Raw genomic sequence first — 19,581 nt, 5'->3', positions numbered from 1 at the left:
TTGTTATTCCAAAACCCTCCAAAAACACCATTTATTTCCACATAGGCTTTGTCCAACAAACCATGGCGGAGTTAGTACCTACAAAAATACAATTTTGTAGGCACTAACTAAATGGAAAAACGCTTTGTATAAACTTAAACGACTAAAACCAAATCGAAAGTATGTAGAAAAGATAATGGAGCTATAAATCTTTTAATAATGCCCTATAATCTGTAAAATCTGAGAATTTACAATCAACTAATTAAAAGCTAGATAATCAGGCACCCATTGATTTTATGTTTGAGAATAAGAACATGGCATTAGCCATGTCAAAATGTGTAGAATTGCCAGAAATTAGCTTAACTGAAAATTCTCTGCTCCTTGGAAAAATGTATAGAATTGCAACCTTTTATTTCAGCTCCATGGTAAAATGTGTAGAATTGCTGGAAATTAGCTTTTAAACTGCACAATCTTCTCTCTGCTGCCAAGATGATATTCTTTGTTTGTTTTTTCACCGCTCAACCCTTATGGTGGGTTGCGAAGCAAAAAAGTTTGGGAACCCCTGATTTATACAATTGGACTTACCATGGTAATAGTCATGCAAAATCAATTAAAGATAGTCTTTCAAAAAGAACATTTATTTTCTACAAGTCAGATATTAATAATTTTAAATCAATAAACAAAATACAATCTTGATTTCACCTCTAGGTCAATCATGGGATGACTTGGTGTCGCCCTTATTGTAAGATGCAAAGCACTGTCATCTTAACACAAATGGTACATTCTTTGTTACTGAATGATGGCAAAAAGAGTGAATGAAAGTAATAGGTTGAGGTGAACAATTGATCAGGAGATGTTTTTATTTACTAAAGAAGCTCCTAACATTTCAGTTGACAGACATGAGATTAGATAACACTGATTTGGATCTGATACATGAGACATTCCTGATAGTAAACATGTTATTGGCTTTGAGCAACATGAAAAATTAAAACCCCTGATTGTTTGACAAGCGATTATTTCAAAGCACAATGGACAAATACGAGTAAAAAGCTGGGTCGTCCACATCCTTTCCATGCTTTTGAATACAGAGAAAACTGATGCAGATGACTGTTTACATTTGAAATAATAACTGGGTCTTTAAATGCATGTTTTTCACAATTTATTGCTAGCAGTAGCATTACTAAAAATCATACAAGACTTGTCAGAGAACGGTTACCCCAAGGTCAAAAGTGAGAATACAGTCAACCGTCAAACACTGCATTAGTTAAAATCAAATTAAAGCATTATCTTACCACTGATACTGCATACACCAAGTGGTGTGCTATTCAAACAATCCAGGCATCAGATAAGCATACTACTGAGAAAATATGTGCTTTCAGTAATATTCTGATTCAGGATTTACCTGACTTGAGGTTTGTTTGAATATCACCCCAGGTTTGAGTACTAATGGTGATGGGAGGACAAGTTAATAAATTACTAATGCAGTTGTAAGAAAATGTGACAATTGTCATCCTTTATCACATTGAAACCATTTTATTTCCCTGCTCTATAGTGAGTGAGAATAGGATTGTTCTGAATAGTGGAAAGGGTGTGTGAAGAAGCACTCTACATTAAAACATCCTTGTGATGACGCGCAATGTGCTGGCTCTTTTCAGAGGGCCTACGGAAGCCTTTAGTGCAGTAGTCACAGCGGTGGGGATAGTCCTTAGTGTGGATGGATATGACGTGCCGTTTGAAACCTGAAGCGTCCGAGGAGCTGTACTCACAGTACTGGCACTGGTACACTTTACGCCCACTGTGGGTCTTCATGTGCTTCTTCAGTTCCAGCTGATGCCTGAAGCCCCGTCGGCAGCGCTTGCACTTGAAGGGCAAGTCTTTGGTGTGGACGGACAGGATGTGGCGACTGAGTATGAAGGGGTCTGGGGTCTTGAAGTCACAGTGGCGGCATTGGTGCAGCCTGGCACCTTTGTGAGTCTCTGTGTGTTTTTTCAGCTCCGAGGGCCGGTGGAAGCCCTTCTCACACACGTCACACTTGTGAGGGAAGTCCTTTGTGTGCACGGAGATGATGTGGCGCTTCAGGTCGCTGGAGTTGGTGCTCTTGTGCTCGCAGTGCGGACACTGGTGCGTCTTGTGGCCCTGGAAGATCTCCATGTGCTTCTCCAGCTCCCGCTCGTCAGGGAAGGCCTGGGGACAGTGGCCACACTTGAAGGGCAGCTCCGCTCCGTGCTTGCTCTTTATGTGGGTCTTCAGGTTAGACTGGTCGGCACAGCGGAACTCACAGTGCTGGCAGTGGTAGGGCTTCTCACCCGTGTGGGTCCTCATGTGCTTTTTGAGCTCAGAGGGGTGGCGGAAACCTTTAGCACACTCCACACACACATGGGCAAAGCTCTTGCTGTGGACAGCCAGCATGTGGCGGTTGAGCAGGCCCTGCTCGGCTGTCTCATAGTCACAGTACTTACAGTGGTGCAGCTTGGGCTCCTGGTCACGTAGGATGAGCTTATTGGAGCTGAGGGGGCTCTCCACACAGTAACGCCGCGTGACCTCAGTGAACTCTGGGACCCGGTCACTCTTCACTATGAGCTTGTGGCCCTCCAGGTGGTTGTGGAAGTTGACCTTCTTGTTGGTGGTGAAATCGCAGTCTGTGCACTGGTATTTCTTCTTGAAGATGTGGTCCGGGTGGTTCTTCATGTGGATCTTCAGGAAGCCTCGCGATCTGAACTTCTTCCCGCAGATGTGGCAGGGGTACACAGTCAGAGGCTGGCCATCTGGACCAATGATCACAGCTGAGGAAAAGTGTGGAAGCAAAAAATAACAAGAATTGTTAGGCCTACATCTAAAAAATAAAAGTATAATCTTACAATATTATGCAAGCTTTTAGAAAATGCTTCAATGAACATAGAAGCCCATACCTGTCTGACACTGACGTGTCTCTCCCTTTTTCTTTTTCTTGATCTTCTGTTTGAGAGCTCTACTTGTACTCAGGCTGTCACTGATCTTCAGGTAATGTGTCCCTGTGTTGTTCTTGTTCTCCAGCCTGGAGTCCAGACTGTTACCTAGAGAAGATTATTTTGAGCCTATGTCCATACAACATCCACCAACTCAACACACTTAAAAATCGTGACGTGAACAAAATCTAAATGTATAATACTATCTTACGCCATACTGAATGAATGTCTCTGAAAAACATGTGTCTATGGAGAAAAGGAGTAGGCTTTACCATAAGCTGCAGCCCAGGCTACGGTGCCAAAGTTCTTATTGTGGCTGGGGTCGTCCAGTGAGTCCTGGATGGCAGGGGCATCCTCCTCTCCCACTATCACCTCCATGTACACCTCATCTGCCATCTCAGTGCAGTCTGCTCACAGACAAGGAAAACTCAGTCACTTCATTTAACACTACCACCATCTATTGGGACAAAAAGAATAAGGCAGCCATATCGTTTAATATGTTGTGCTGTATAAGGGATTGGAGGAAAGGCTGCTAATTCAGGTGACTCACTGATCTCTGAATCCTCCTGGGACGGGTCTTTCACTGCCATGTAGACCATCTTCTCTCGAGACAGCTTGCCAATGCCCCCAGTCTCCAGCATTGCATGACTGTTGTGTAAGTCACTTTCAGCTACAATCTCTGTGCCACCTGCACTCACAGTAAATGTATGAAGTCAGGGAAACTGAACAGAGGTGTAACTTTCAGAAAGCCAAATAATAGCAATGTAAGAGTCCTTACCTATGTCAACATCATCATCAGCCTCTGCCTTGAAGATGTAGACTTTGATGCACTCAGAGTCGTAATCGCCCTCTTTGGAGCCATCCTCCTCAGGCATCACCTCAGAACCCATCTTCAGGGGCGTGTCCTCCATGTCCAACTTCTCCCCACCATCGTCCACTGCACAAACAATAGCACAGTCATCATTATACATTATCAGATTCATCCTATTATTAGAGTCAAAAGTTGTGTTGGAGCAGTCTAGTAGTACCAAGAAAAGAAGACGTATGTGTCTTACAGGAGATCATCAGGTAGTCCTCGGAGACACACCCTCCAGCCTCGTCGTCTTGCTCCTGGATGGTGACTGCAGATTCTTCTATCTCCTCCTGCTCCTCTATATACGTCTCTGAGTTGCAGTTCGAGACCATGACCTCCTCAGTGACAATCTCAAACACCTGGTCAGGTACCCTGTCAGATTCCTCTACGAGATCTGATGTCAGTACATGGTGATGGTGGTCAGAATCCAGCACTTCCTCAATGGCCACCTCGGCCCCCAGGACCGACTCAGTCATGATTATGCCGTCAGGCTCGTCGCTGCAGCAGATGTCTGGCCCCTCTACAACCTCTGACCCTAGGTCATGCTCAAACGTGATGCCCTCCTCGTCAGTCACCACGTCTGACACCAGCACCGCCTCTGGCACAGACACCACAATGTGGTCACCGTCAATGTGGGCCATGCCACCCATACCTGCCACTGGGGAAGTCAGGAAGAACTGTTACTCTTATCAGTTTGAGCACACACAGACAAAAATCAAATAAACAAAAGGCCATGGAGTATTAGTTCTCTGCATTGATAGAGTGGACATACCAAAATCCTGCATTATCATTGTGTGTGGCATCTTTGAGTCCTGCATCTGAAAGTTCAAGACCCCTCCACCGTGGTCCATTCTCTTTTTCTCTTGTCTGCTACAAACACAAATTAGGAAGATTTTTTTTTGTTTTCTTACTAGCTCTGACTTTGCTGGTAGCTACTTTGAGGAAAAATGTACTTACTATGACTGTGATATGTGGTTGTCCAACCTAGCTATCTTAAGATGAATGCACTAACTGTAAGTCGCTCTGGATAACAGCGTCTGCTAAATGACGTAAATGTAATGTAAATGATTAAGTTGATCTAATTTTATCAGATAAAGTAGGACCTCAATGCATAACTCATTACAAATGTGTCAACACATTGATTCAATTAAATCATCAGACTGATCTTCATCAATGCTGAATAAACATTAACATTGAATACTGCATTGTTGGGTTTGGAGCTTGCAAGAAAGGCATTTCACTGTACTTGTCCATGTGACATTAAAACTTTAACAAAATGTTAATGACAGTATTTCAGCACTAACATTTGATTCTGAGCTCTCAAACCATCAGGGAAGTGTTATGCTTTTTTAATCAGCCAGGGAGGAGAAACACCTGAAATAGAGAAAAGAAAAACACATAACAGATCCATCAGCTTCAATGATTTTATCTATCCTGAAATATAATTGTTGTAATGGAAATAAAACAGACAGCTATAATGCTTTATTACTTATAAGAATATGCCTTTATAATGTCTTAGTATCAGGAGACATTATGGTTTGGGGTCGGCTGGTAGCCTAGCGTTTAGGCCAGTAACCGAAAGGTCGCTGGTTAGAATCCCCGAGCCAAGGCACTTAACCCTAATTGCTCCTGTAAGTCGCTCTGGAAAACAGTGTCTGCTAAATTACTAAATGTAAAAATTAGAGGGTAAACTATTGGATAAATGCAGAAGTAATGTGGTTGATGATGCATTGATAAATCTAATGGGAAGCAAAAAGCTAACAGGTGATACTCCTTGGTTTGGATAAATTGAGTAGTGTTATAACTGGTGTGACAAGTAAAGGGACACTTCTGGCACCAAAAAAAAAACATGCCTCCAGGACTAATTTGTACTCTGGGTGACAGTAATGAATCAATGCCACTTTGTAACCACTCTAGCATAGATATTGCACCTTGTTCTATCTGTGGCTGTGGTTACAGTGACAGATACGGGAAAGTGTCCAATGTGGCTGGCTAGACATTCACACGCACTGTTTTCGCCCAGTGCAGTAGTTGGTTGACCGTAGAGCGCGCGCAGACGCATTAAATATGGCGGCTTCTGTTTACATTATGGACACAGAACCCCGACAACAAAGGCGCTTGAGTGCGCACGGTGAATCTAGCAAAAATAATGGATATGCATGAATGCGATGCTAAATGATAAACATGAATCTATGCTAAATATTTAATGAAATCCAAGCTATGCGCTTGTTTCAAGACTCCAACAGCAAGCGTGCAAGACTGACGCTCTGCGACATCCTGACCGCAATGCATATTTTCTGCTCTCATTGTTGGGCTAAATTAGCGAGCTAACTAGCTAGCAATAGCATTCCCAGCAATTGCAATCGATATCATTAGTAAAATAAACGCAGTAAACCCACCATACTTTAGAAAGTGTGCAATGGAAGATGGCACAAATGAATATCGTCTTGCAAAAGTCACAATATATTTCCGAGCTAGCTAGCTATGTCGTTAGTTAGCACAGCTAGTTAGCTATCGACGGCTAGCTAGCCACCATTGTTGTTGTTTTTTCGACTGGGGTGGAGGCCCATAGGCCTTCGTGACAAGGCCCCATCGTCATATTGCATTACATGTAATATATACTTACCAAACCAAGTCACTACTGTCTTTTTTAAATTCCACTTTTCGGGCTCGAACAGTATTTCCGCAGTCTTATTATGAAATTAGGTAATATTTCTCAGGGTGCGAATGCAAGGCCTGTAAAACATTCTAGATCCTGAAGGCTGTTTTTCAGGCCTGGACCAATCACGTAGCTCGCTGTTAGCTCGGAAGGGTGGGGGCGGTGGGGAAGTAGGGGACAAACTGCACTCTGTCTTCAACAGTTTATTCCAAAACTGCTGTCCCGTTTCTTACAATTTAACATACCTAATAATATAATAATTGTAAGGAATAGAAACATTCAATTAATATTTGTCTGCATGTACTAACTAACAGGTGGAGCAGTAGTGAATACCACAACTGATCACTTTGCAACAAATTGCCAGATCTAACTGAAGTTGGAGCTCCTATAAAAAAAAAAACTAAATAGGGCTCAATACTGTAACTGTCCTCAAAGTGTTAAATTATGATAGTTTAAACTGAAACATGTTGTGGTATAACTTGTAGTATGCAGAATTCGATGGTGTTTACAACCGAGGCCTGTGTGATACTCTGCAGTGACAATTAATGTAATAATGATAACTGTATCAGTTCTAAGTATGTGGATTTGTGTGTCAATTCCCAAATTTGAATCAAATTAAGATTAATTTAATTGGCGATCGTTTGGAATTTAGCATTGAGCAGCACCTTGCATTTACAGCTGAGAAAGGATGGATAAGGTGTCCAATTCCAGTGGAAGGGATTGTGAAGCCACACAAAATAAACCAGTACTGCATGATTGGCAGAAGAAACCGATAACTAAATACGATTACACAGAAACCAAACCTACCGTTTAATGTGCTTTAATACATTAAGTGGAGTTATTTTGAGTGAGAGTATGTTACAGATTACTGAGGAATTACAGAGAAACGTTGAGTACACCTTTTTACCTATGGGCATTGGCAGGCTGCCCCAGTCTGCCCCAAGCCAGGGTAGTGGACCTCTCAGGGGAGGCATAGACACGACCATGACTTGACAGGTACCCTCCAACTGAAAAGTCCTTACTGGGACAGGGGATCCTCAAACCAGAGGGGCTGAAGGACTGGACTCTCGGCAGCCCTCTAATAGACGAGGCCTGAAATGATTCTCTCAGGGACTGCCGTGCTGCTCCAGTAGCAGGGTCACTGGAGCTCAAGATTTTGGCAGAAACAGATGAAGATCGGCCACCACTCCTAAGCTTGACTGAAGACTCACCTAGGAGGCAATCACAAGTTTGGAAATGTTATGGACTAAACATGTCTGTCTGAAATAAAGCCAAGTAAAAAAATTAAAAAGGCAGCTCCAAGTGTTCAATTGGGTTGAGATCTGAACCCGTATCCACAAAGCATCTCAGAAAAGTTCCTAGGAATCCTGTTAAAACCTGTTTTAAGACAAAGTAAGTTTTAGGATGATGGTAGCCCTTTCCTGCAGTCAATGACCAAAGGTGCCCTCTTTGGCCTCATGGGTGGAATGTATATATTTTTCATAATTTCATCATTAATAAAGATTATTTCCAAAAACCAGATGAAAATCCGGTGTTTCTATGTCAAACAGTTTTGTTATATTTCAGTCTTCTGTGATCTATATAAAGTGTAATATTGGGATGCAAACTCCACATTGAATACATTTTAACTATATCTGACATGGTACAGGTGTCTTCTTTTTTTAAACCCATAACCATGTGTGTGAGGTGTATACTTTTGTTTCAAAATAGATGTGTTTAAGACTACCAAAGAATCACTCTGTGTGAACCTGATTTAGCCACTGCAGTAAAAGGTTAGACACTGCTTAGACAAACTCTGAGCCAGGAGTAAAACCAACTCATAAAAGTTTATCTCAGCTGGTAATCAAGACAGTTTGAGGTACCGCAAAGGAAAGCTAGTGATGGCGCTCATTGACATGTTGCAAATTATAACTAATCGCGATGAGGCATCGCTAGCTGTGAACTCTATAGCACGCTTCACACAACCACGGTGAATGTGACTGTACAGTGCATTTGGAAAGTATTCAGACCCGTTTTATTTTTCCACATTTTGTTACGTAACAGCCTTATTCCAAAATGGATTAAATTGTCCCCCCCCCCCTCATAACTGCTACACAATACCCCATAATGACAAAGCAAAAAAAAGGTTTTTTGAATTTTTTGCAAATGAACTTAAAACAAAAAACTGAAATATCACATTTACATAAGTATTCAGACCCTTTACTCAGTACTTTGTTGAAACACCTTAGGCAACGATTACAGCCTCGATTACTCCTGCAATGTCTTGGCTGTGTGCTAAGAGTCATTGTCCTGTAAGAAAGTGAACCTTCGCCCCCAGACTGAGTTCCTGAGCGCTCTGGAGCAGGTTTTCATCAAGGATTTCTCTGTACTTTGCTCCATTCATCTTTCTCTCAATCCTCACTAGTCTCCCAGTCCCTGCAGCTGAAAAACATCCGCACAGCATGATGCTGCCACCACCATGCTTCACCGTAGGGATGGTGCCAGGTTTCCTCCAGACTCTTGGCATTCAGGCTAAAGAGTTCAATATTGGTTTCATCAGACCAGATAATCTTGTTTCTCATGGTCTGAGAGTTCTTTAGGTGCCTTTTGGCAAACTCCAAACAGGCTGTCGTGCCTTTTACTGAGGAGTGGCTTCCGTCTGGCCACTCTACCATAAAGGCCTGATTGGTGGAGTGCTGCAGAGATGGTTGTCCTTCTGGAAGGTTCTCCCATCTCCACAGAGGAACTCTGGAGCTCTGTCAGAGTGACCATCTTGTTCTTGGTCACCTGCCTGACCAAGGCCCTTCTCCCCAGAATGCTCAGTTTGGCCAGGTGGCCAGCTCTAGGAAGAGTCTTGGTGGTTCCAAACTTCTTCCATTTAACAATGATGGGGGCCACTGTGTTCTTGGGGACCTTCAATGCTGCAGACATTTTTTGGTACCCTTCCCCAGATCTGTGCCTCGACACAATCCTGTCTCAGAGCTCTACGGACAATTCCTTCGACTTCATGGCTTGGTTTTTGCTCTGACATGCACTGTCCACTGTGGGACCTTATATAGACAGGTGTGTGCCTTCCCAAATCATGTCCAATCAATTGAATTTACCACAGGTGGACTCCAATCAAGTTGTAGAAACAGCTCAAGGATGATCAATGGAAACAGGATGCACCTGAGCTCAAATTTGAGTCTCATCGCAAAGGATCTGAATACTTATGTAAATATGGTATGTTTTACATTTTTAATACATTTACAAACATTTCTAAAAACCTATTTTCGCTTTGTCATTATGGGGTATTGTGTGTAGATTGATGAGGAAAAAAATAATTCAATCAATTTTAGAATAAGGCTGTAACGTAACAAAATGTGGAAAAAGTAAAGAGGCCTGAATACTTTATGGTAGAGTGGCCAGAGGGAAGCCACTCCTCAGTAAAAGGCACGTGACAGCCCGCTTTGAGTTTGCCAAAAGGCACTTAAAGGACTCTCAGACCATGAGAAACAAGATTCTCTGGTCTGATGAAACCAAGAATGAACTCTTTGGCCTGAATGCCAAGCGTCACGTCTGGAGGAAACCTGGCATCATCCCTACGGTGAAGCATGGTGGTGGCAGTATCATGCTGTGGGGATGTTTTTCAGCCGCAGGGACTGGGAGACTAGTCAGGATCGAGGGAAAGATGAACGGAGCAAAGTACAGAGAGATCCTTGATGAAAACCTGCTCCAGAGCACTCAGGACCTCAGACTGGAGCGAAGGTTCACCTTCCAACAGGACAACGACCCTAAGCACACAGCCAAGACAACGCAGGAGTGGCTTCGGGAAAGTCTCTGAATGTCCTTGAGTGGCACAGCCAGTGCCAGGACTTGAACCCGATCGAACATCTCTGGAGAGACCTGAAAATAGCTGTGCAGCGACGCTCCCCATCCAACCTGACACAGCTTGAGAGGATCTGTAGAGAAGAATGGGAGAACTCCCCAAATACAGGTGTGCCAAGCTTGTAGCATCATACCCAAGAAGACTAGAGGCTGTAATCGCTGCCAAAGGTGCTACAACAAAGTACTGAGTAAAGAGTCTACAAATATGGTCTTTTTTTTGCTTTCTTGAGTAAGGCAGCTCCAAAAAGCAGATGTTTCAGCCTAGCTCAGGGATTTCTGTGGTGGTGGGGCAGCCAGCGGAAAATACGGAGCGTAGGGGTTGGTAATGTTCTCTAGTTTCGCCGTGATTGGCTCAGTGTTCTGTCACTCATGGGGACACTACGTCAATGTAAAAGCTACAGGGAGAGCTTGAAAATTCAAGGTCATTGGCCACAGATAAAATGACGTCAAATCAAGTGATATCTACCGTAGCTTTGATTGGACTGATCATGTAAACATCATACTTTCAAAATCTTAGCTAGCAAGCTAGACAAGCAGTCATTATCATGAATCAAGTCAACAATCTACTGGCAAATCCTTTTCATATGAAGATAAATTATAGATAAAACTATCGATGCTTGTTGGCAATTGGACATAAACATTACACAACAAGTTGGAAATCGCAAATTCAACAATGAGTGGTTTGGAAAGCGATCACTAGCCTGCTTTTCATTGGAGTGGGTGGGTGGTCCAAGTCTGGGTTTAAGGGTATATTTTCCTAGCTTAAAAGGATAAACATTCAACACCATGGGCCAGAAAAGGTTGAATACATTGGCCATGCTGTCAATCCAGCATGACTTGTGCCACATTCAAAACAACTGGAAACTCTGAACTGGGAATTCTCAGACTTCAGTGAGTTGAAGACAACTGGGAACTCTGAAAAAAACGAGCTCGGACTGGGAAAATACGTTTTGAACGGTCACCCAACTCGGTATTCCAAGTTGGGAATTCGGGCCTCTTTCTAGAGCTCCGACCTGAAGATCACTGACATCATGATTCAACCTTGTTTTTGTCTGAGTTCCCAGTTGTCTTGAAAGCACCATAAAGCCAGACTTTGATGACAAAGTTTGATGACAAATTTTGCCCACAAGGACCACCGCGCAACCTTCCTGTTCAAGTGAGCACAGCACAACAAGGTGAGTCCAAACATGTATTGTATGCTGCTGCATAAATTATGTAATATGCCAGGGAGATATGTATACTGTAGCTAAGAAAGTAATCCTAAGTGTATGTTGTGTAGTAAGCTGTTAGTAGCCCATGTGCCTCACCCTAATAATTTGGTCCCTTTCCCCCTCATAACTTAGCCTACTGTTCTAACTTGGTGGTGCACATGTAGCCTATAGCCTGTTTCAGAGAAATGTAATCATCTAATATTGTAAGAGCTTTCATTGTCTGCTTATATGCCCCCTTTATTTATTCTACGGTTCTGACTTGGTGTACAGAGAGAATACTGTAAGAACGGCCCATGTTCTGAATTCTGTCGCTGTACATTTCTAAAGTGCTGAAAAAATAACGTCCGTCCTAGCTCGCTCATGAATCTCTCAATCGAAATTACGGATTGCCTCTTATCCGTTCGTCGTCCCCTTATGCCATAGTTTGTACATCTCAATTGTCAGTAGAAACCACATTTGTTTAAGCAAGTCAGCCTTATCAGCAGTTTTTTTAAAGGCAGTAAATGAGGCTGAATGAACTGTTTCGCTGCCAGACAAGGCTCCGTTGATAGCCAGGTGTAGCGGTGGTAAGGATTCACTCCATGATGCTAAAAAGAAAGCTCTGCTGTTGGGACAGCTTCATGTAGGCCCCACCAAGAGTTACATGCTAAAATCGCCACTGAATGTAGGTCTAGATTATTTATGCAGGGCTCTACACTGACCTTTTTTTACAAGGAGCACATGTGCACCTAAGTTGAAAAATGTAGGCCCACACAAAGTAATGTAGGAGAACATTGAAAAATATTTGAGATATTAAATCTAGAATATTGGTGCTCCTAAATAAAAATGTAAGGTCGCACAATAAAATATTTAGCCACATATGCGAGCAAAATGGTCACACTGTAGAGCCCTGATTTATTGGTTCATCATATAGAAATATCAAAACATTCTTTCAACAACTCCAAAGCAATTGCCTGTCTATGGCACAGGAACCACTGACTCACTGCCTTTTTCTATTTTCAAGACACCTGTTGGTACCTCTTAACTGGTTAGGACAGCTCATGAGGTATCCTAAATATAAAGTAAATGTATCTATTCTCAGGATTTACGACCAATTTTGTACTTCGAGACGCTTTGTGGATGCGGGCCCTGGTGAGTGAGTGAGAGAGAGACAGACACACACACACACACTTTAAACCCCCTGTGCTCCTTTGAGACCCCTCTTTCAAAGTCACTGAGATCTCTTCTTCTAGCCAAAATAATGGGCAACTGAGCATTTTTAGACATGACCCTAAGCATGATGGTGTGTTTTAATTGCTTAATTAACTCAGGAACCACACCTGTGCTTTGTATCCCTCATTTACTCAAGTGTTTCCTTTATTTTGGCAGTTACCTGTACAGTGGGGGAAAAAAGTATTTAGTCAGCCACCAATTGTGCAAGTTCTCCCACTTAAAAAGATGAGAGAGGCCTGTAATTTTCATCATAGGTACACGTCAACTATGACAGACAAATTGAGAAAAAAATATCCAGAAAATCACATTGTAGGATTTTTAATGAATTTATTTGCAAATTATGGTGGAAAATAAGTATTTGGTCACCTACAAACAAGCAAGATTTCTGGCTCTCACAGACCTGTAACTTCTTCTTTAAGAGGCTCCTCTGTCCTCCACTTGTTACCTGTATTAATGGCACCTGTTTGAACTTGTTATCAGTATAAAAGACACCTGTCCACAACCTCAAACAGTCACACTCCAAACTCCATTATGGCCAAGACCAAAGAGCTGTCAAAGGACACCAGAAACAAAATTGTAGACCTGCACCAGGTTGGGAAGACTGAATCTGCAATAGGTAAGCAGCTTGGTTTGAAGAAATCAACTGTGGGAGCAATTATTAGGAAATGGAAGACATACAAGACCACTGATAATCTCCCTCGATCTGGGGCTCCACGCAAGATCTCACCCCGTGGGGTCAAAATGATCACAAGAACGGTGAGCAAAAATCCCAGAACCACACGGGGGGACCTAGTGAATTACCTGCAGAGAGCTGGGACCAAAGTAATAAAGCCTACCATCAGTAACACACTACGCCGCCAGGGACTCAAATCCTGCAGTGCCAGACGTGTCCCCCTGCTTAAGCCAGTACATGTCCAGGCCTGTCTGAAGTTTGCTAGAGTGCATTTGGATGATCCAGAAGAGGATTGGGAGAATGTCATATGGTCAGATGAAACCAAAATAGAACTTTTTGGTAAAAACTAAACTCGTCGTGTTTGGAGGACAAAGAATGCTGAGTTGCATCCAAAGAACACCATACCTACTGTGAAGCATGGGGGTGGAAACATCATGCTTTGGGGCTGTTTTTCTGCAAAGGGACCAGGACGACTGATCCGTGTAAAGGAAAGAATGAATGGGGCCATGTATCGTGAGATTTTGAGTGAAAACCTCCTTCCATCAGCAAGGGCATTGAAGATGAAACGTGGCTGGGTCTTTCAGCATGACAATGATCCTAAACACACCGCCCAGGCAACGAAGGAGTGGCTTCGTAAGAAGCATTTCAAGGTCCTGGAGTGGCCTAGCCAGTCTCCAGATCTCAACCCCATAGAAAATCTTTGGAGGGAGTTGAAAGTCTGTGTTGCCCAGCGACAGCCCCAAAACATCACTGCTCTAGAGGAGGTCTGCATGGAGGAATGGGCCAAAATACCAGCAACAGTGTGTGAAAACCTTGTGAAGACTTACAGAAAACGTTTGACCTGTGTCATTGCCAACAAAGGGTATATAACAAAGTATTGAGAAACTTTTGTTATTGACCAAATACTTATTTTCCACCATAATTTGCAAATAAATTCATTAAAAATCCTACAATGTGATTTTCTGGATTTAAATTTTTTTTTGTTGTCTGTCATAGTTGACGTGTACCTATGATGAAAATTACAGGCCTCTCATCTTTTTAAGTGGGAGAACTTGCACAATTGGTGGCTGACTAAAATACTTTTTTCCCCCACTGTATATGCTTGCTGAGATGCAACCTAAGATACATTGTGGCGGGCAAGGTTTAGTCATATCCAAGCCCTACTAAAATGCCAACCCACCTGGTGGAGACCTGGTTGAACCTGCCACAGGGAAGGTGAGGCGGGAGGTGGGGTGGTCTGTGAGGAGCTGGCCATTGGCCTCCAGGTTGCGGCTGGTCCTGACTGCCTGGAGAGAGCGGAGGCTGGTGCGAGGAGGAGTTGAATCCAGGTTGTACATGTTGCTTCTCAGCCCCTCTACAACAACATACTGGGTTAACTCCCACACACTTAGCAGATCATGATAAACTGGTAGTAGTAAAGAATATTCTATGTGACATCACACCACAAGTCAATATGTAAATTTGTGTGTCAAAAGGGATTTTCCATGTTGCCTGTTACAGGTGCTCTTTTTACCTCTGCTCTTTGCGAGCTTAAGCAGCTTAGATTGAGTGGTGGCCTGACTGGGAGGCCTTGGCAGCTGGCTGCTGTAACCAGGCTGGGCTATGGCACTGGGTGACTGGCCCAATGGGGAACGCCGGTAGTGGGGCAGCTGGCTGGGAGGAGGTGTGTATGCGACTGTGTCCTCCAGGCTATACTTGTCAAACTCCAGATCACTGTAGCTATAATTAGAAGGTGACAGCATGGATGCACCAGGACTCCTGAATGGTGTGGCGGCAGCAGGGATGGAGGCATAGTCCTGTCGTAAACCTTGGGACAAGGAAAACACTGTCAAACACCCTGTCCACAAGTAAAGTAATTATGCATAGTATGTACACTGAACAAAAATATAAACGCAACACGTAAAATGTTGGTCCCATGTTTCATGAGCTGAAATAAAAGATCCCAGAAATGTTCCATACGCACAAAAAGCTTATTTCTCTCAAATGTTATGCACAAATTTGTTTACATCCCTGTTAGTGAGCATTTCTCCTTTGCCAAGATAATCCATCCACCTGAAAGGTGTGGCATATCAAGAAGCTGATTAAACAGCATGATCATTACACAGGTGCACCTTGTGCTGGGGACAAAAGGCCACTAAGATGTGCAGTTTTGTCACACAACACAATGTCACAGATGCCTCAAGTTGAGGGAGCATGCAATCGGCATGCTGACTGCTTTAGAGAATTTGGCAGTACTTGCAACCAGCCTCACAACAGCAGACCACGTGTATGGCATTGTGTGGGCGAGCAGTTGGCTGATGTCAACATTGTGAACAGAGTGCCCCATGGTGGCAGTGGGGTTATGGTATGGACAGGCATAAGCTACGGACAAAAAACACAATTGCATTTAATTGATGCAAATCTGAATGCACAGAGATACCGTGACAAGATCCTGAGGCCCATTGTTGTGCCATTAATCTGCCGCCATTACCTCATGTTTCAGCATGATAATGCAATCAACTCTATGCGATGGAGATGTGTCACGCTGCATGAAACAAAAGGTGGTCACACCAGATACGGACTGGTTTTCTGATCCACGCCCCTACCTTTATTTGTTAAGGTATATGTGACCAACATATGTATATCTCTATTCCCAGTCATATGAAATCCATAGATTAGGGCCTAATTTATTTATTTCAATTGACTGATTTCCATATATGAACTGTACCTCAGTAAAATCGTTGAAATATTTGCATGTTGCGTATTTTTGTTCAGTATATGAATCAAAACTAGAGGGTTTCCACACTCACTCGCTTCCTGCATGCGAGCCATGATCTGGACATCAGTAAGGTCCTGCAGCCTGTAGCCCATGGTGATGGAGTCATCTGAGAAACTCGGCTCATTCTCGTCCATTGAGGGTGGTAAAATAGCATCATTGTCATCTGAAATACCAAGGCAATACAGACACTGAGTAAATACAACCAGGACAATCTGGAATTTTAGTTGGTGGGAGATACAGAGCATTCGGAAAGTATTCAGACCCCTTGACATTTTCCACATTTTGTTACGTTACAGCCTTATTCTAAAATTGATTAAATTATTTTTTTTCCTCATCAATCTATAATAATAATAATAATATGCCATTTAGCAGACGCTTTTATCCAAAGCAACTTACAGTCATGCGTGCATACATTTTTTTTTGTGTATGGGTGGTCCCGGGGATCGAACCCACTACCTTGGCGTTACAAGCGCCGTGCAAGCGCCGTGCTCTACCAGCTGAGCTACAGAGGACCAATCTACACACAATACCCTATAATGTCAAAGCGAAAACAGGTTTTTAGAAATGTTTGCACATTTATTAAAAATAAAAAACAGAAATACCTTATTTACATAAGTAATCACACACTTTGCTATGAGACTCGAAATTGAGCTCAGGTGCATCCTGTTTCCATTGATCATCCTTGAGATGTTTCTACAACTTGATTGGAGTCCACTTGTGGTAAATTAAATTGATTGGACATGATTTGGAAAGGCACACACCTGTCTATATAAGGTCCCACGGTGGACAGTGCATGTCAGAGCAAAAACCAAGCCATGAGGTCGAAGGAATTGTCCGTAGAGCTCCGAGACAGGATTGTGTCGAGGCACAGATCTGGGGAAGGGTACCAAAACATTTCTGCAGCATTGAAGGTCCCCAAGAACACAGTGGCCTCCATCATTAAATGGAGGAAGTTTGGAACCACCAAGACTCTTCCTAGAGCTGGCCGCCCGGCTAAACTGAGCAATTGGGGGAGAAGGGCCTTGGTCAGGGAGGTGACCAAGAACCAGATGGTCACTCTGACAGAGCTCCAGAGTTCCTCTGTGGAGATGGGAGAACCTTCCAGAAGGACAACCATCTCTGCAGCACTCCACCAATCAGGCCTTTATGGTAGAGTGGCCAGACGGAAGCCACTCCTCGGACCACGAGAAACAAGATGCTCTGGTCTGATGAAACCAGGATTGAACTCTTTGGCCTGAATGCCAAGCGTCACGTCTGGAGGAAACCTGGCACCATCCCTACGGTGAAGCATTATGTTTTTCAGCAGCAGCGACTGGGAGACTAGTCAGGATCGAGGGAAAGATGAACGGAGCAAAGTACAGAGAGATTCTTGATGAAAACCTGCTCCAGAGCTCTCAGGACCTCAGACTGGGGCAAAGGTTCACCTTCCAACAGGACAACGACCCTAAGCACACAGCCAAGACAACGCAGGAGTGGCTTCAAGACAAGTCTCTGAATGCCCTTGAGTGGCCCAACCAGAGCCCGGACTTGAACCCGATCTAACATGTCTGGAGAGACCTGAAAATAGCTGTGCAGCGACGCTCCCCATCCAACCTGACAGAGCTTGAGTGGATCTGCAGAGAAGAATGGGAGAAACTCCCCAAATACAGGTGTGCCAAGCTTATAGCATCATTCCCAAGAAGACTCAAGGCTGTAATCGCTGCCAAAGGTGCTTCAACAAAGTACTGAGTAAAGGGTCTGAATACTTATGTAAATGTATTTTCAGTTTTTCTATTTTTTATAAATGTGCACAAATTTCTAAAAACCTGTTTTTGCTTTGTCATTATGGGGTATTGTGTGTAGACTGATGAGGAAAAATAACAATTGTATATATTTTAGAATAAGGCTATAACGTAACAAAATGTGGAAAAAGTCAAGAGGTCTGAATACTTTCCGAATGCACTGTATATCACTACATGTACAGGCACCCTGGGAGAGAACAGTTTTACGAATTGGGAATTGTTTTCTCCAGATCGCACCCTACCTGAGCTGTTAGGTTTGTTGGTTTGTTGACTTCTGTCAGTTGATCTGTGGTACCGAGGGGAAGGTGAGCCCATGCAGAGATAGCCAGTGTCAGGGAAGGCTACAGGATGTCTGTGAGAGCGACTGCTAAAGAAACTCCTCCATCTCGTCTCTACGGGAAAGAATAGGGAAATGAAATGAATAGCTACCTGTTCAAGATGATAAAGCATTATGGCCACTTTTAGTCTGTGTCCATTTGTGTGAGAGAGATTGTAATGTACTGTGCAGTACTTACTTTGGTCCAGGATATTAATTAGTGTGCGACATGCCACCTCTGTTTCAGGGCTGGGGTTGTCCAGGACCTGTCTGCACCACTTTAGAGGGGACTCATCGCTTCCCTCAGCAGATGCCCGTTTCTTGGGTGACTCATATAACCTAATAACGAATGAGAGTTTTATTGGATTCTGCTTAAGCACTCTGAATTATAATTAAGCAACTGAGGTATTAAAAAAGGTGGTTTGCAAAGGCATGGACAAAAATGTTGCCTAAAATATTGAAGTTGCAAATTCTTGACACTATACACAGTTTAGTTTTATCAACAAGTTGTGCAGGTACCTACCAGCTTACTTCATTCTCCACCTCACAGCCCTCCTCTAGGTCCAGGAGGTCCACCAGCTCCAGAGAAGACTGCTCTGCTCTCTTCTCTGTGTCCCTGTCCACCAGCTCCTCTGACCCCAAGCATCCCTGCCTGTGTGTCTCCTCCAATATGTCACTGTGGGGCAAGTGTGCATAACAGCCATCATAGACGTGTCCATCCTGCCCCACTAGTGTATCTCTGGGGCTTTCAAGAGGAGGTGGAGATATACCATCCCCACCGTTGACATCTGCTGGTTCAGGGTCCAGCAAATCACAGCAATTTTGACTTTCCTCCAGCGAAGAGGGACAGCTGATAAGCACACCAGAGAGAGCCTGGTTGTTGGTGTTGATATTTCTTCGCCTCTCACTTAGAGATTCATTTTGAATTTCCAGTCTCCGCACTAATTCATGTAACTTTCGCACTTCTACCAGCTCCAGTGCAGCAATGTCCTGCTCCATCCCGGTGTCCGGCCTCAACTGCTCTCCAATTCTGCAGTGTTCTTCACTTTTCACTGACTGAACAACAGCACTACATGGCTACACTGAAAAATAAAAAGCTACCGCTGAATTATACACTAAATTCAGAACGCAAATCAAACATTTCTCTCAAAGTGACATCAAGTAAACGCGATATTATCAATGTCCAAAGTAGCTCTCAAAATGTAGAGCCACTGTATACTTCCACTACACTCTGTACTGACCCAGATTTGCAGCAGGAGAAACTCAACAGCTTGGATGGCTTTAAAGCACAGTGTCAGGGTCTTATGTGGATTAAAGAGTCGGACAAGCTGCCTCTGAGAAAGCCAAA

The 19,581-nt window shown here is 43.4% G+C and overlaps 2 protein-coding genes across 3 annotated transcripts; both read right to left on the bottom strand.

Moving 5' to 3' along the window:
* Positions 1-821: 821 nt before the first annotated feature.
* Positions 822-6,585, bottom strand: LOC311142082 (zinc finger protein 711-like). 2 transcript variants are annotated; one of them, XM_084177651.1, is made up of 9 exons: positions 6,404-6,585; positions 5,082-5,151; positions 4,550-4,647; positions 3,953-4,435; positions 3,703-3,861; positions 3,475-3,612; positions 3,197-3,331; positions 2,889-3,032; positions 822-2,762 (listed from the first exon to the last, which is right to left on the bottom strand). In XM_084177651.1, the coding sequence occupies exons 3-9, from the start codon at positions 4,626-4,628 to the stop codon at positions 1,585-1,587; spliced, it is 2,316 nt and encodes a 771-aa protein (XP_084033777.1). In that variant the 5' UTR covers positions 4,629-4,647; positions 5,082-5,151; positions 6,404-6,585; the 3' UTR covers positions 822-1,584. The 2 variants fall into 2 exon arrangements, with proteins under 2 accessions (XP_084033777.1, XP_084033778.1); XM_084177652.1 differs by having other exon boundaries at positions 3,980-4,435; positions 6,404-6,541.
* Positions 5,127-19,232, bottom strand: LOC311143105 (SLAIN motif-containing protein-like; the record flags this gene model as incomplete). The annotated part of the gene is made up of 8 exons (XM_084178906.1): positions 5,127-5,151; positions 7,344-7,647; positions 14,559-14,732; positions 14,892-15,185; positions 16,168-16,299; positions 18,160-18,309; positions 18,433-18,572; positions 18,757-19,232. 8 exons carry the CDS (start codon positions 19,230-19,232, stop codon positions 5,127-5,129), a joined length of 1,695 nt encoding a protein of 564 aa, XP_084035032.1.
* Positions 19,233-19,581: the final 349 nt, after the last annotated feature.

Source organism: Coregonus lavaretus, assembly GCF_964263955.1.
Source record: "Coregonus lavaretus genome assembly, chromosome: 15".
Lineage (NCBI taxonomy): Eukaryota > Metazoa > Chordata > Actinopteri > Salmoniformes > Salmonidae > Coregonus > Coregonus lavaretus.
This window is presented reverse-complemented; position numbering and strand designations above follow the sequence as displayed.

Bases quoted from the DNA above. Each gene is read 5' to 3' on its own strand.
- LOC311142082 (XM_084177651.1), bottom strand. From the start codon at position 4,628: ATGGACCACGGTGGAGGGGTCTTGAACTTTCAGATGCAGGACTCAAAG. The intron at 4,436-4,549 runs GTATGTCCACTC...TGACTTCCCCAG, and splicing joins AATGATAATGCAGGATTTTG to TGGCAGGTATGGGTGGCATG. The intron at 3,613-3,702 runs GTAAGGACTCTT...CTGTGAGTGCAG, and splicing joins TGATGATGATGTTGACATAG to GTGGCACAGAGATTGTAGCT.